General features: G+C 38.3%; 1 protein-coding gene across 2 annotated transcripts in view; it reads left to right on the top strand.

Moving 5' to 3' along the window:
- The window catches only part of nsd1b (nuclear receptor binding SET domain protein 1b), a gene marked incomplete at its 5' end in the record, with an annotated part of 31,915 nt that overhangs the window by 16,319 nt on the left and 3,103 nt on the right, over positions 1-12,493 (top strand). For both annotated transcript variants that reach the window (XM_012881445.3, XM_036142841.1), the window contains 11 exon segments: positions 181-381; positions 469-648; positions 3,469-3,625; positions 5,583-5,788; positions 5,884-5,996; positions 7,629-7,775; positions 7,924-8,046; positions 8,136-8,252; positions 11,554-11,695; positions 11,819-11,925; positions 12,000-12,201. In XM_012881445.3, the coding sequence (XP_012736899.3) occupies positions 181-381; positions 469-648; positions 3,469-3,625; positions 5,583-5,788; positions 5,884-5,996; positions 7,629-7,775; positions 7,924-8,046; positions 8,136-8,252; positions 11,554-11,695; positions 11,819-11,925; positions 12,000-12,201 (1,695 nt within the window).

Raw genomic sequence — 12,493 nt, 5'->3', positions numbered from 1 at the left:
AGCGTAGAGCCACAGGGACAGTCGTCTGCATTGCTGATGGCTTTGCAGCAATCCCTCATACTGAGCATGCATGAAGCGACAGTTTCAGTGCAGTTTTGCTTTCCTTGTTGCTCGAGCTGATGGTGTGACTTCTAGTCCCATTTCACATTGATTTACCGACCTTCTTTCCGTCCTGTTCAGGGGTCCACACCTGCTTTGTGTGTAAAAAGCGCAGCCAAGACGTGCGCCGCTGCATGATTCCTGTGTGTGGCAAGTTTTACCACGGCGAGTGTATCGCAAACTACGCTCCGACGGCGCCGGTGAACCGAAGTTTCCGCTGCTCCATCCACGTCTGCCTGACCTGCTTCATCGCCAGCCCCAACAGCTCGTCCATCTCCAAGGGTAAACGGAGATTGAAGGCCCGGGTGACGCTCCAGGCTGCGGCCCTGCTCTGATCGCCCTGCTCTGATCGCCCGTGTTTCTCCGCAGGCCGTCTGGTGCGATGCGTTCGCTGCCCGGTGGCCTATCACGCCACGGACCTGTGCATGGCGGCGGGCAGCGTTGTGCTCTCCAACAACAGCATCATCTGCCCGAACCACTTCGCCCCGCGCCGCGGCGTCAAGAACCACGAACACGTCAACGTCAGCTGGTGCTTTGTCTGCACCGAAGGTACAACTTAGCTCTGATTGCTTATTCCGTTTTTTACTTTCATTTTAGATTAGGGCTGGACGATAATTCAATAATAGACGTGTGGCGCGATAGGAAAAAATAGGGTCGATTAAAGTTCGATAGACAGTTTTCCTTCCTTCCTTCCTTCCTTCCTTATCTTATTAGTTGATGCTACAGTCACTTCTTCCTCTCGACCAATCGTAATCGCAGACCCAGGCAAATGAGCTGCAATCTGCGTCCTGCGTCAGCCTCTCAATTATGAAACCTGAGGAGTAACTACTGTACTATTCCCACCTAAATAGTAGGGCTGAACAATTAATCGCATTTTCAATATAATCGTGATTTAAAAAAACGCAATTTCCAAATCGCAGAGGTCTGCAATTTTTGGCTATGTAACAATTAGTGAATTATTCACGTCCATTAGGTGTCGGTAAAATGTTTAAAGTGGGTTTGCCTCCACATGGAAGGGAAGACAGTTGCAGCAGTGAGATAATCTAATTTTATTACTTGTTTTAGAGTTTGTATAATCATACATAGCATTAAGTTCTGGTCAATCAGTTTAATACATAGACTTGTTTGTTGGTTTCACTTTATGTTCAACAAGGATTGATGTCCAATTAAATTAAAAGCTGTTCTCTTGAATAATATTCTGATCAATAGAAACATTAAAAGTTCATGTTTAAAATAACCTTGTTTAAAAACATCTTAATTTAGAGGCCATTTTTGTTGCTTGTGGTTAATGCAGAGAAAAGTCAAAATTGCAATTTTGGTTGAAATATATTGTAGGCAGAACGCAATCATTACTGCTCTGAGTTTAGATGCTGCGGGTCTTTTAGCACCTAATCTGCACAGCGAGGAAACAAAATGATTTGTTGTTTGTATATGTTTAAAAAGACATGATAAATTAAACTGGAAAAAAATCGTATTAAATCGCAATTTTAAGAAAAAAAAAATCGCAATTAGATTATTTTCCAAAATCTTTCAGCCCTACTAAATAGCCTATTTTATTTATTTATTTGGTATATTTATTTTGGTCGTTTTACTGGTCACTTTAGTTTATTCTTTGTCAGTATTTAATAACATAACTCAGGTCTCTTAAGTTATTTTTCTTAAAAAAAAAATTCTGTTATGGTTTATAAAGTTGGTTAAATAAAGATTTAATTGGAATTCTGTGTTTGTGTTCTTTATTAAAATTAAATCATTTAGCAATATCATAAAATGTCCAGGCAGAGCTGCACATAAAATTATGGTTTTAAATATTTTCAATAATTATCGATATCGCTCAATATGCATTTTTTTTATCGATATGCTTTTTTTCTATATTGTCCAGCCCTATTTTATATCATAATCTGTTTTAAATTTTTTTTTTAGATTTTTATGTTTAACATTATTACATTTTTAGTCAGAAACTTTATTTTTATTCTTTTTTTGTTACCATTCTTTGAATTAATAAGTTAAATTTAATTAATTGTTCTGACGTAACTACTGTATTCCTTTATTGTATTTCCCAAGCTTTTTGGATTTTTTGTTTAATTTGATTTAATTTGGTAAAACTAATGTCACAAGGCATTTTCACTCGGCATTTCATTTTCTTTAAACTGTTTTTTATTCTATTTTCTGTTATTTTTCTGTAATGAGGGATTTTGATTATTTATAGGCTTTGTTTTTAAATGCAAAAATTGGATTTAGCAAAACCTAGAGCGTCATGTGGTATTTAAATGTTAAATGGCTGATTTGCTCTAATTTGTCATGCCTAACAATTGTTTTAATTTCCCAAATTGCTGGAAACAGAACAGAAAGAAGTTGAAAAAGTATTTCACTAAATAATTAAAAGTTCCATTAATTTTAGTTTTGCTTCTTTCTCCTGTAACGTATTTTTGACGGACAACGTGTGTGTTGCTGGTTCATTTGCTTTATTTTTATTTATTTTTAACCTTGTATTGTTTAAATGTGATGATATATTTTACTATTTGTCGTAAGATATTATGTGACGCATTTTGCAGTATAGTGGGGGCAAAATACCCGCACTGTTGTACTGTTAAAAAAAACAGAAAACCTCAATCATCACCACCTACTAACATCTGCTGCCTTTATGTCCCTCCATCTGATCTATTTTCTGTTTTTTCACATTATAATGTAAAGTTTAGTTCTTGCCTTCTTTCTGTTCCCTAACTCCCAAAATAATATACACTGCAAAAATGGAACTAAAAGTAAGTAAAATTTTCTTGAAATGTGTATTTGTGCTTGATTTGAGCAGGTAAATAAGACTATTTGCCAATGGAATGAATATATTTCCCCCTAAAATGAGATAATTAGACATCCTGCACTTGAAATAAGATGATGAATAAGATGAATTGTTCTTATTTTAAACGCGAAAACCTTATTCCATTGGCAAATAATCCTATTTACCTGCTCAAATCAAGAAAAAATACACAAATTTCAAGAAAATTGTACCTACTTTTTAGTTCCCTTTTGCAGTATATTAAAATGTGGTTTAAATTAGAAAATGGTATAACTGTAGCTAACTGAAGTCCACACCCTCTAATAGTTTTTTCAACCCCATAAATTTGGATCACGGTATTTTTCATGATTTTGCATCAAGTGACCTTAAAGATTTTATTTTTCTGCATGGAGTTGGACCGAGCTTTTATCCCGGTCTTGCAGTGACAGTTATATGAAGCAGTAGGCAGAATAATTTAAAACCAAACTCTAGTCACCAGTCTGTGATGTGCAGAATAGAGAAGCCGCCTCACCCTTCAAACCAAAACCTGTGTGTGAAAAGGTTTTTTCTGTTTTTCTGTTTTTCTTTCCGTGCTACAGGAGGAAGCCTTCTGTGCTGCGAGTCTTGTCCGGCGGCGTTTCACAGAGAGTGTCTGAACATTGAGATGCCCAAAGGCAGCTGGTTCTGCAATGACTGCAAGGCTGGGAAAAAACCTCGCTACAAGGACATCCTGTGGGTGAAGGTCGGCCGCTACAGGTTGGTGACGGCCCAGAACGGCTCAAATCTTCTCAATATTTGTGGGTTTTTGGGGTTGCAGTTGTGTGTTTTGCACATTTATGACCTTTCCCTTTGCTTTAGTGCTTTTAACTTTTAACGAGTTTCTCTTTTTGGACAACAAATTGTCCCATAGGGGTGTATTTTTGAAGGTTTTTTTAATTGGTTTTTTTTAGAGCTTGTATGTTTTTTTGGAACATAGGTGAGTGGCTATACATTCACCAGACACTCTATTAGGTACACCTGTTTAATTGGTTATTTCCACAAGGTCAAAAGGCAGCAGCTCTTTTCATTTAGATGTTTAGACTTGCTGAAGTTCAAATCGAGCATCAGAATGAGGAAAAAATTAGGATTTAAGTCACTTTGAAAACAGCATGGTCTTGGCTGTCAGGTCTGGTTTCATTACTTCAAACAATGTTGATGTGCAGGGATTTTCATGCACAGCCTGTTTTACAGAGAATGGTCTAAAAGAAAGAAAATATCCATCATAAACCAGGATGAGAATGCCCTGTTGGGGTCACAGTAAAATGGCCAGACTGCGGTAGCTCAAGAAAGAATCTGCTACAACCAAAGTACCAGGCAAAAAGAGAACTAAAAATAAGTAAAATTTTCCTGAAAATAATGTGTTTGCCCTTTATTTGAGCAGGTAAATAAGATTCTTTGCCAATTGAATGAGTATTTTGACCCTTAAAATAAGATAATTAGACATACTGCACTTAAAATAAGACGATGGAGATGAATTGTTCCTATTTTAAGTGCAAAAATCTTATTCCATTGGCAAATAGTCTTATTTTCCTGCTCAAATCAAGGAAAAATACACACATTTTAAGAACATTTACTTATTTCTAGTTCTGTTTTTGCAGTGTATGAGTTCCTTTCACACTGCAAAAGGAGAACTAAAAATAAGAAAATCTTCTTGAATTGGGTATTTTTCCTTGATATGAGCAGGTAAATAAGATTATCTGCCAATGGAATGAGTATTTTGACCCTTAAAATAAGATAATTAGACATCCTGCACTTAAAATAAGACGATGGAGATGAATTGTTCCTATTTTAAGTGCACAAATCTTATTCCATTGGCAAATAGTCCTATTTACCTGCCCAAATCAAGGAAAAATACTTAAATTTCAAGAAAAATGTTGTTATTTTTAGCTCTATTTTTGCAGTGTAGCGTCCATCCCTGATCACAAAACGCATCAAACATGGTAGCAGAAGGAGACACAGCAGCTAAAGACCACGCCTGGTGTCACTCCTTTCAGGTAAGAACACCAAAACTTAGGGAAATTGCACAGGATCACCGAGATTGAACAACAGATCGGATTTCAGCTGCAACATTCAGATGGTAGGGTCGAAATTAGGCAGAAACGGCATCAGAGCAGCGATCCGTCCTGCCTTGTATGAACTGTTCGGACAGATCGGTGCGGGGAATGTTTTCTTTCATCTCAAACCGGTTTATTGGAGATGACAACGAGTTCACTGTTCTCCAGTGGCCCCCACATTTACACACTGCAAAAAGAGAACTAAAAATAAGTAAAATGTTCCTGAAATGATTGTATTTACCCTTGATTTGAGCAGGTAATTAAGATTATTTGCCAATGGAATGAGTATTTTTACCCTTAAAATAAGATAATTAGATATGCTGCACTTGAAATAAGATGATGGAGATGAATTGTTCCTATTTTAAGTGCTAAAATCTTAATCCATTGGCAAATAGTCTTATGTACCTGCTCAAATCAAGGGCAAATGCATTAATTTCAAGAAAATTTTCCTTGTTTTTAGCTCTATTTTTGCAGTGCAAGATCTCAATCCAACAGAGCGCCTTTGGGATGCGGAGGAACAGGAGGTCCATATCATGTGAATATGGACCAGAAACTCTGAGGAACGTTTCTCAGAGGTATATTGTTAATGTTCTTCTCCCTCCTGTGCTCTCTCACTTGAGGTGGTGGCCGGCAGAGGTCAGCCATCCCAAAACCATCCCGGGGAACATCCAGCGGATGAGGCACGATGTCGGCGAGTTCCCAGTGCACTTCTTTGGCTCCAACGACTACCTGTGGACCTACCAGGCCAGGGTCTTCCCGTACATGGATGTCGATGCAAACAGCAAAGAGAAGATGGGCAAAGGTGTCGATGCCACATACAAGAAAGGTAAGACTGCACAGATTCTGAAAACCCGCTCCTGTTCGGTGTTTATGTTTGTTGGATTTATGAGAGGTTGAGTCTCGTTTGATGTCCGTCGGCAGCTTTGGAGGAGGCCGCCCTGCGATTCCGTGAGCTACAGGCAGAGAAGGAGCTTCGGCAGCTTCAAGAGGACAAGAAGAACGACAGAAAGCCACCACCATACAAACATATTAAGGTCAGAAAAAAGTTATTTCCATGCCTTTCAGTGGCAGTCAGCAGCACAGCATTATTAGTTAAAAAAATAGTTTGATAACCTTGAGGAAAAACATAACACTGTTTTCTCAAAACAACTTTAAACTAAATTTAAAGCATTTTCTATTTTTTTATTTAAAACAGGAAACACTGTTATTCCCTTTGTTGGAATAAAATAACAACCATTTAAAGCATTAGTTATTTTGTTGAATAAAATACATTTTGTAATCATCATAATTTTACTCTTAAACTGGGTAAAAAAATATATATAGATGATATTAGCTGGCTTATAAGTGTCAAATCCTGTCTGCGACGACAGGTTGGTCCTGCTTTATTTTACTTTATGATATGAAAATGTTTGTGTTCAGTTTACCAAGGATGAACCCCAAAGTAATGACTTATATGTAAAGGATCTAATAGGTATTTCCTTTTTGGCACTACCAACTAGGGCTGAACAATTAATCGCATTTTCAATATAATCGCGATTTAAAAAAACACAATTTCCAAATCGCAGAGTCTGCAATTTTTGGCTATGTAACAATCAGGGAATTAGAAACGTCCATTAGGTGTTGGTAAAATGTTTAAAGTGGGTTTGCCTCCACATGGAAGGGAAGACAGCTGCAGCAGTGAGATAATCTAACTTTATTACTTGTTTTAGAGTTTATATAATCATACATAGCATTAAGTACTGGTCAATCAGTTTAATACATAGACTTGCTTGTTGGTTGCACTTTATGTTCAACAAGGATTGATGTCCAATTAAATTAAAAGCTGTTCTCTTGAATAATATTCTGATTAATAGAAACATTAAAAGTTCTTGTTTTAAATAGTCCTTGTTTACAAACATCTTTATTTAGAGGCCATTTTTGTTGCTTGTGGTTAATGCAGAGAAAAGTCAAAATTGCAATTTTGGTTGAAATATATTGTAGGCAGAACACAATCATTTCTGCTCTGAGTTTAGATGCTGCGGGTCTTTTAGAAACTAATCTGCACAGCAAGGAAACAAAATGATTTGTTGTTTGTATATGTTTAAAAAGACATGATAAATTAAACTGGAAAAAAAAATCGCATTAAATCGCAATATTTAGAAAAAAAATCACAATTAGATTATTTTCCAAAATTGTTCAGCCCTACTACCAACGTTGCAAAACTTTTATAACTTATTTAAATGGTACACAACTAAAAGTTTACTGCATTTTTGCACCGTATTATTTTGCACTGCACTGAACCTTTTCATGCAAATGCCTTTTTGCACCATTATTTTTGCACATAAACATGGTTGAACATTCTGCTGCACACAGTTTTTTCTCCTGCATTGTTACATTCTGATCACCGCTGCACTTTATATTGTAATGTTGCCTTATTCCACCTGCAATCTCATTACACTGTCGTAAGCTGTATGCAATGCAATTTCATTTTGTATGCACTCTGTACATACAAAACGACAATAAAGTTGTCTAAGTCTTAAGTTTTTGGATCTACTGAATTCAAGTATTTGAACAAGAACATTAGAACCATGTCACAGAACATAAACACTGTAATACACACAAGCTCACTAATTAGATAACAGCTTCAGGAGCTTTTGTGATTAACGTTCCACGTCTGACTTGTGAAGGTGAATCGTCCAATAGGAAAAGTTCAGATCTTTACTGCCGACCTATCAGAGATCCCCCGCTGCAACTGCAAGGCGACAGACGAGAGTCCGTGTGGGATGGACTCTGAGTGCATCAACCGCATGTTGCTGTACGAATGCCACCCTCAGGTACCGACACGCCTCCATCACAAACACATTTCCCCTTTAGTTTAAGGGAATTAACCTCACTTCCATTTTGGATACAATAAATACAGCACAGACTAGTATTTTCCCTTCTTTATTGATTCGATTTTTAAGTCTTTAAATATACTTTTAGGTTTGCCCAGCCGGCGAGAGATGCCTCAACCAGGCGTTCACCAAGCGCCAGTACAGCCAGGTGGAGATCTTCAGGACTCTCTCTCGAGGTTGGGGCCTCCGCTGTGTCCACGATATCAAGAAGGTAAGTCTGCCTGGGTTTGTGAGGCTGCTGCTGCTGACTGCTGAAGCCAGTAGGTTGTTGATAAAATCTTCATCCCGGATTCCTCTCAGGGTCAGTTTGTGACCGAATACGTCGGCGAGGTGATTGGCGAGGAGGAGTGCAGGTCGAGGATCAGACACGCCCAGGAGAACGACATCTGTAACTTCTACATGTTAACTCTAGACAAGGTATTTCACCCCGACACCACCCATTAACACCAAAGCTTTACGCTGATACTGCACTATTTTACCTTTCAGTGTTATAAAGTATGGTGAAAGACACTAAAAGTTCTCACTAACGTGGAAAACTTAGAAGGAAGAGCACAACACGAAGAGTGTGTGTGTGTGTGGGGGGGAGATTTGTTTCTTTTATTTGACTAAATTCAATAAATCAAATGTTTGTCACCTTAAGCATCACAGTGCAAAAAACGGAACTAAAAATAACTACAATTTTCTTGAAATGAGTGCATTTATCCTTGATTTGAGCAGGTAAATAAGATTATTTACCAGTGGAATAAGATTTTTGCACTTAAAATAGGAAGAAGTCATCACCATCATCTTATTTCAAGTGCATTATATCTAATTGTCTTATATTAGGGGTCAAAATACTCATTCTATTGCCAGATAGTCTTATTTACCTGCTCAAATCACGGACAAATGCACTAATTTCAAGAAACTTTTACCTATTTTCAGTTCTGTTTTTGCAGTGCACAGTGTAGTTTTAATTCCTGGAGTCACTAATGCTAGTCCAGGTGATGCCGTGGTCTAATCTGACAACATTTGGTTAAATCCTGCTCCAAATCATTTAGACGTTTACTGGCAATTTATTTGATGCTCATGTTAGACCGACAGTGAATGTCGAGTTGCACATTGTGTAAAACTCTGACCAAGTATGTACTGCGGTTCCTCGGTTAACTCTTGTTTTCAGTCCATCGCCACAATAAGGAGAGATAAGGCCTAAGAGGAGCCCATTTAAAGGTTTAGTGGAGACTCACAAGATGTGGACTGAGGCTGTAGCTACAGCTGTTTCACTCTGCAGAAAGGGAACTAAAAGTAAGTAAAATCTTCCTGAAAATTAGTATTTTTCCTTCATCTGAGCAGTTAAATAAGACTATTTGCCAATGGAATGAGTATTTTTACCTCTAAAATAAGATAATTAGATACATTTGAAATAAGTTGATGGAGATGAATTGTTCCTATTTTAAGTGCGAAAATCTTATTCCATTGGAAAATAGTGTTATTTACCTGCTTAAATCAAGGAAAAATATGCAAATTTCAAGAAGATTTTACTTACTTTGAGTTCCCCTTTTTGCAGTGCATCCGCTGTGCTTGATTGGCCCGCAAACTGGCCTGACGTAAACCCAACAAATGTGGAGCTGAAGGTTGCCTTCATTAACAGCCCAGCATTGTTGCACCAATTCATGCAAAAGGAGCCCCAACCAAGTACTGATGGCACATCCTGTGGAGCACATGGATATATTTTTCAGCTGGCTGACATCTCTGTAATAAAAAGGCTTTTTTTAATTGGTTTTATGTAATCTTTGCGTTTAACTATAAGCTCTGATCATCAAGCATAACAGAGTTAAATACCTGTAATATATCCCTCTGTGTGTGTGTGTAATTAAGATAAGATAAGATAGACTTTATTGATCTCAAAGTGGTGAAATTCACGTGTCACATCGGCTTAATAATCAAAAGGTGCCAAAAAAAGGAAAAGGTGCATAAGGTATTTACAGTGTGTCCACATATATACAGTGGATCGGAAAAAATAAATAAATAAAGCAGAGATTTAAGATGACTTATGTACATTTAAGGTGACTTATATACATATATGGGTTTGGACTGCAAAAAGGTAACTAAAAGTAAGTAAAATCTTCTAGAAATTAGTCTATTTTTCATTGATTTGAGCAGCTAAATAAGACTATTTGCCAATGGGATTAGTAGGTCTACCCCTAAAATAAGATAATTAGGTATTCTGCACTTGGAAAATGATGATGGAGATGAATTGTTCCTACTTTAAGTGCAAAAATCTTATTCCATTGGCAAATAATCTTATTTAACTGCTCAAATCAAGAAAAAATGCACTCATTTCGAGAAAAATTTACTTAATTTTAGTTCCCTTTTTGCAGTGTGACGTTGTACATTAAAGTGGTACCAGGTAAAGAACAACAGTGAGGTAATGAAATAACTATAACAACTAGAATCGTTCAACTTCTGAAGAAGTTGAAGAAGGCGCCCGCCTGGTGGTGCGCGTAACCGTCAAAGGCAAAGCTTCCGAGTTCCTTGGTCGTAGGCTTTTATCACTTGGGGATTTTAAATCAAATCTTCTGAGTGTGAAAAGGATTTGTCTTTGTCAAAACCAGCCGACAGGAGAAAGTTTGCATCCAAGCAGCATGGAAAATTGGTGTTATTAAAACATGATTAAATAGTTCAATGTAGAATAAAAAAATGAAATATGTGAATAAAAATGTTAAAGGCATTACAAACTACTAAAGGAAGTACAAACACTGTGAAGCAGAAGTTGGTGAGACCTTCCTAGAGCTACTTCCGGTTAGCAACATGCTAAGCGTTAGCCGCTAACATGGTTGTGTCCAGTATCACCGGGTGATTGTACTCTGTTAGTTTGGTCCAAATCCTGTACTGGGAAGTTCCTCAAAAAGGGTGCCAATACTTAATGTCACCAAAGCTCACCAAAGGCCATGTGTCAGATCGGCCTCCTTTAGTTACTAAGCCTCACCAAATCTGGGCCCAGAACTCAACATGTGACACAAATGGTGTGTAGTGCCACTTCCCACAGGTGAGTGGTGCTGTATTGGCCGGGGGTAGTTCTTGCTGTTGCAATTTTTTCATCATTCATTCATTTATATCAGTTGTTCAAATTATTTATTTGTTACTTGTAAAAAAAATAAAAAAATATTGGGTACCCCTGAGCGGGTTGCGAACCTGCTCAAGGGTAAAAAAAAAGTGCCATGCTTAGCTCTGCTTTTTTGAGAGGTCAATTGTGTCTAGGAAGTGGTTTTGAGAAGTGGTTTTTGGTTAATTTTGTCACCACGGTAACTTTAAATGGCGTCAAGTACAAATAGCACACTTCGCGGCGTCGAGATGCACGTTTTGATATATAGTTTGTGGGGGTACAGCCTACGGTTCGGGCTGTATTAACGGTGACGGAAGAATAAAAAGCAATAATAAAAATAAAAAATAAAGAAACCCTTATTAGGTGCATAGTATAAGGCCTCCGCCATGCATTTTCAATGCATAGACGGGCGCCTAATTAATCTATATAATATGAGTTCCACTGTTTGCATTGAATTACTGAATTAAATCACTATTCAATGATATTCGGATTAATTAAGACGCTCCTATATGTCATTGTTTGACCAAGAAGTCCTCAACCGGTACAGTGTGTACTTCATCAGATAAACCTGCAGTTTTTAATCCTGCTTAAATGGCCTCTGACAAACTACCACCTGCGACGTTTTGTGTACTTTAGGACCGAATAATCGACGCCGGGCCAAAAGGGAACGAGGCTCGCTTCATGAACCACAGCTGCCAACCAAACTGTGAGACGCAGAAGTGGACAGTCAGCGGAGACACTCGGGTGGGGCTGTTCGCTCTGGTCGACATCACTGCAGGTCCACCGCTTTACTTAAATCCTAAAGTAGTGACAAAGAAAGTAAAAATGACACGTAAAAATGTTGGTTTTATTGAAACGTGACGGTTATAACAGTATAACGTCGTTTGCATTCGTTCCTCAGGCACAGAGCTGACCTTCAACTATAACCTGGAGTGCCTGGGCAACGGGAAGACGGTGTGTAAGTGCGGCGCGCCAAACTGCAGCGGCTTCCTGGGCGTCAGGCCCAAGGTGAGGAGCGTGAGCTGCAATGCGATGCCGCGCGCCGCGATTCGTACAAAACTCACGATTAACTCCGCCAACAGAACAACCCGCCGTCGGAAGACAAGGGCCGCAAGCTGAGGAGGCGAGGCCACGGCCGGAGGAAGAAGAAGGTGGTGTTGACCAAAGAGAGAGAGGACGAGTGTTTCAGCTGTGGAGACGGAGGACAAATGGTCTCCTGCAAGAAGCCAGGATGTCCCAAAGTGTACCACGCAGACTGCTTAAACCTCACAAAGAGGCCTGCAGGTCAGTCACTGTGGGGCAGGGGTGTCCAAACGTTTTGGCACATGGGCCGAAATCATCAAGTCCTCGAGGGCCACAAAATTAATAAATATATAATGAATAAACAACCAAAAAATTATGTGAATTTTTTCAACCTGCTCTACAACACAGGATCATTTTATTTAACAAATTAGTCAGAAATTCAGCCAGAAAGGCATGTGTTAAAAGGGTTTTTGCTCATTTGCCTTATCAAAAGATGGTCATCCAGTTAGCAAATTATTTTGGGCTTGATAAAAAACAAAGAAAAATTTATTGT

This window comes from Fundulus heteroclitus, chromosome 11 (assembly GCF_011125445.2).
Source record: "Fundulus heteroclitus isolate FHET01 chromosome 11, MU-UCD_Fhet_4.1, whole genome shotgun sequence".
In the NCBI taxonomy this organism is placed as follows: domain Eukaryota; kingdom Metazoa; phylum Chordata; class Actinopteri; order Cyprinodontiformes; family Fundulidae; genus Fundulus; species Fundulus heteroclitus.
Note: the sequence above shows the minus strand (reverse complement) of the source record. Positions and strands in the feature narration are given on the sequence as shown.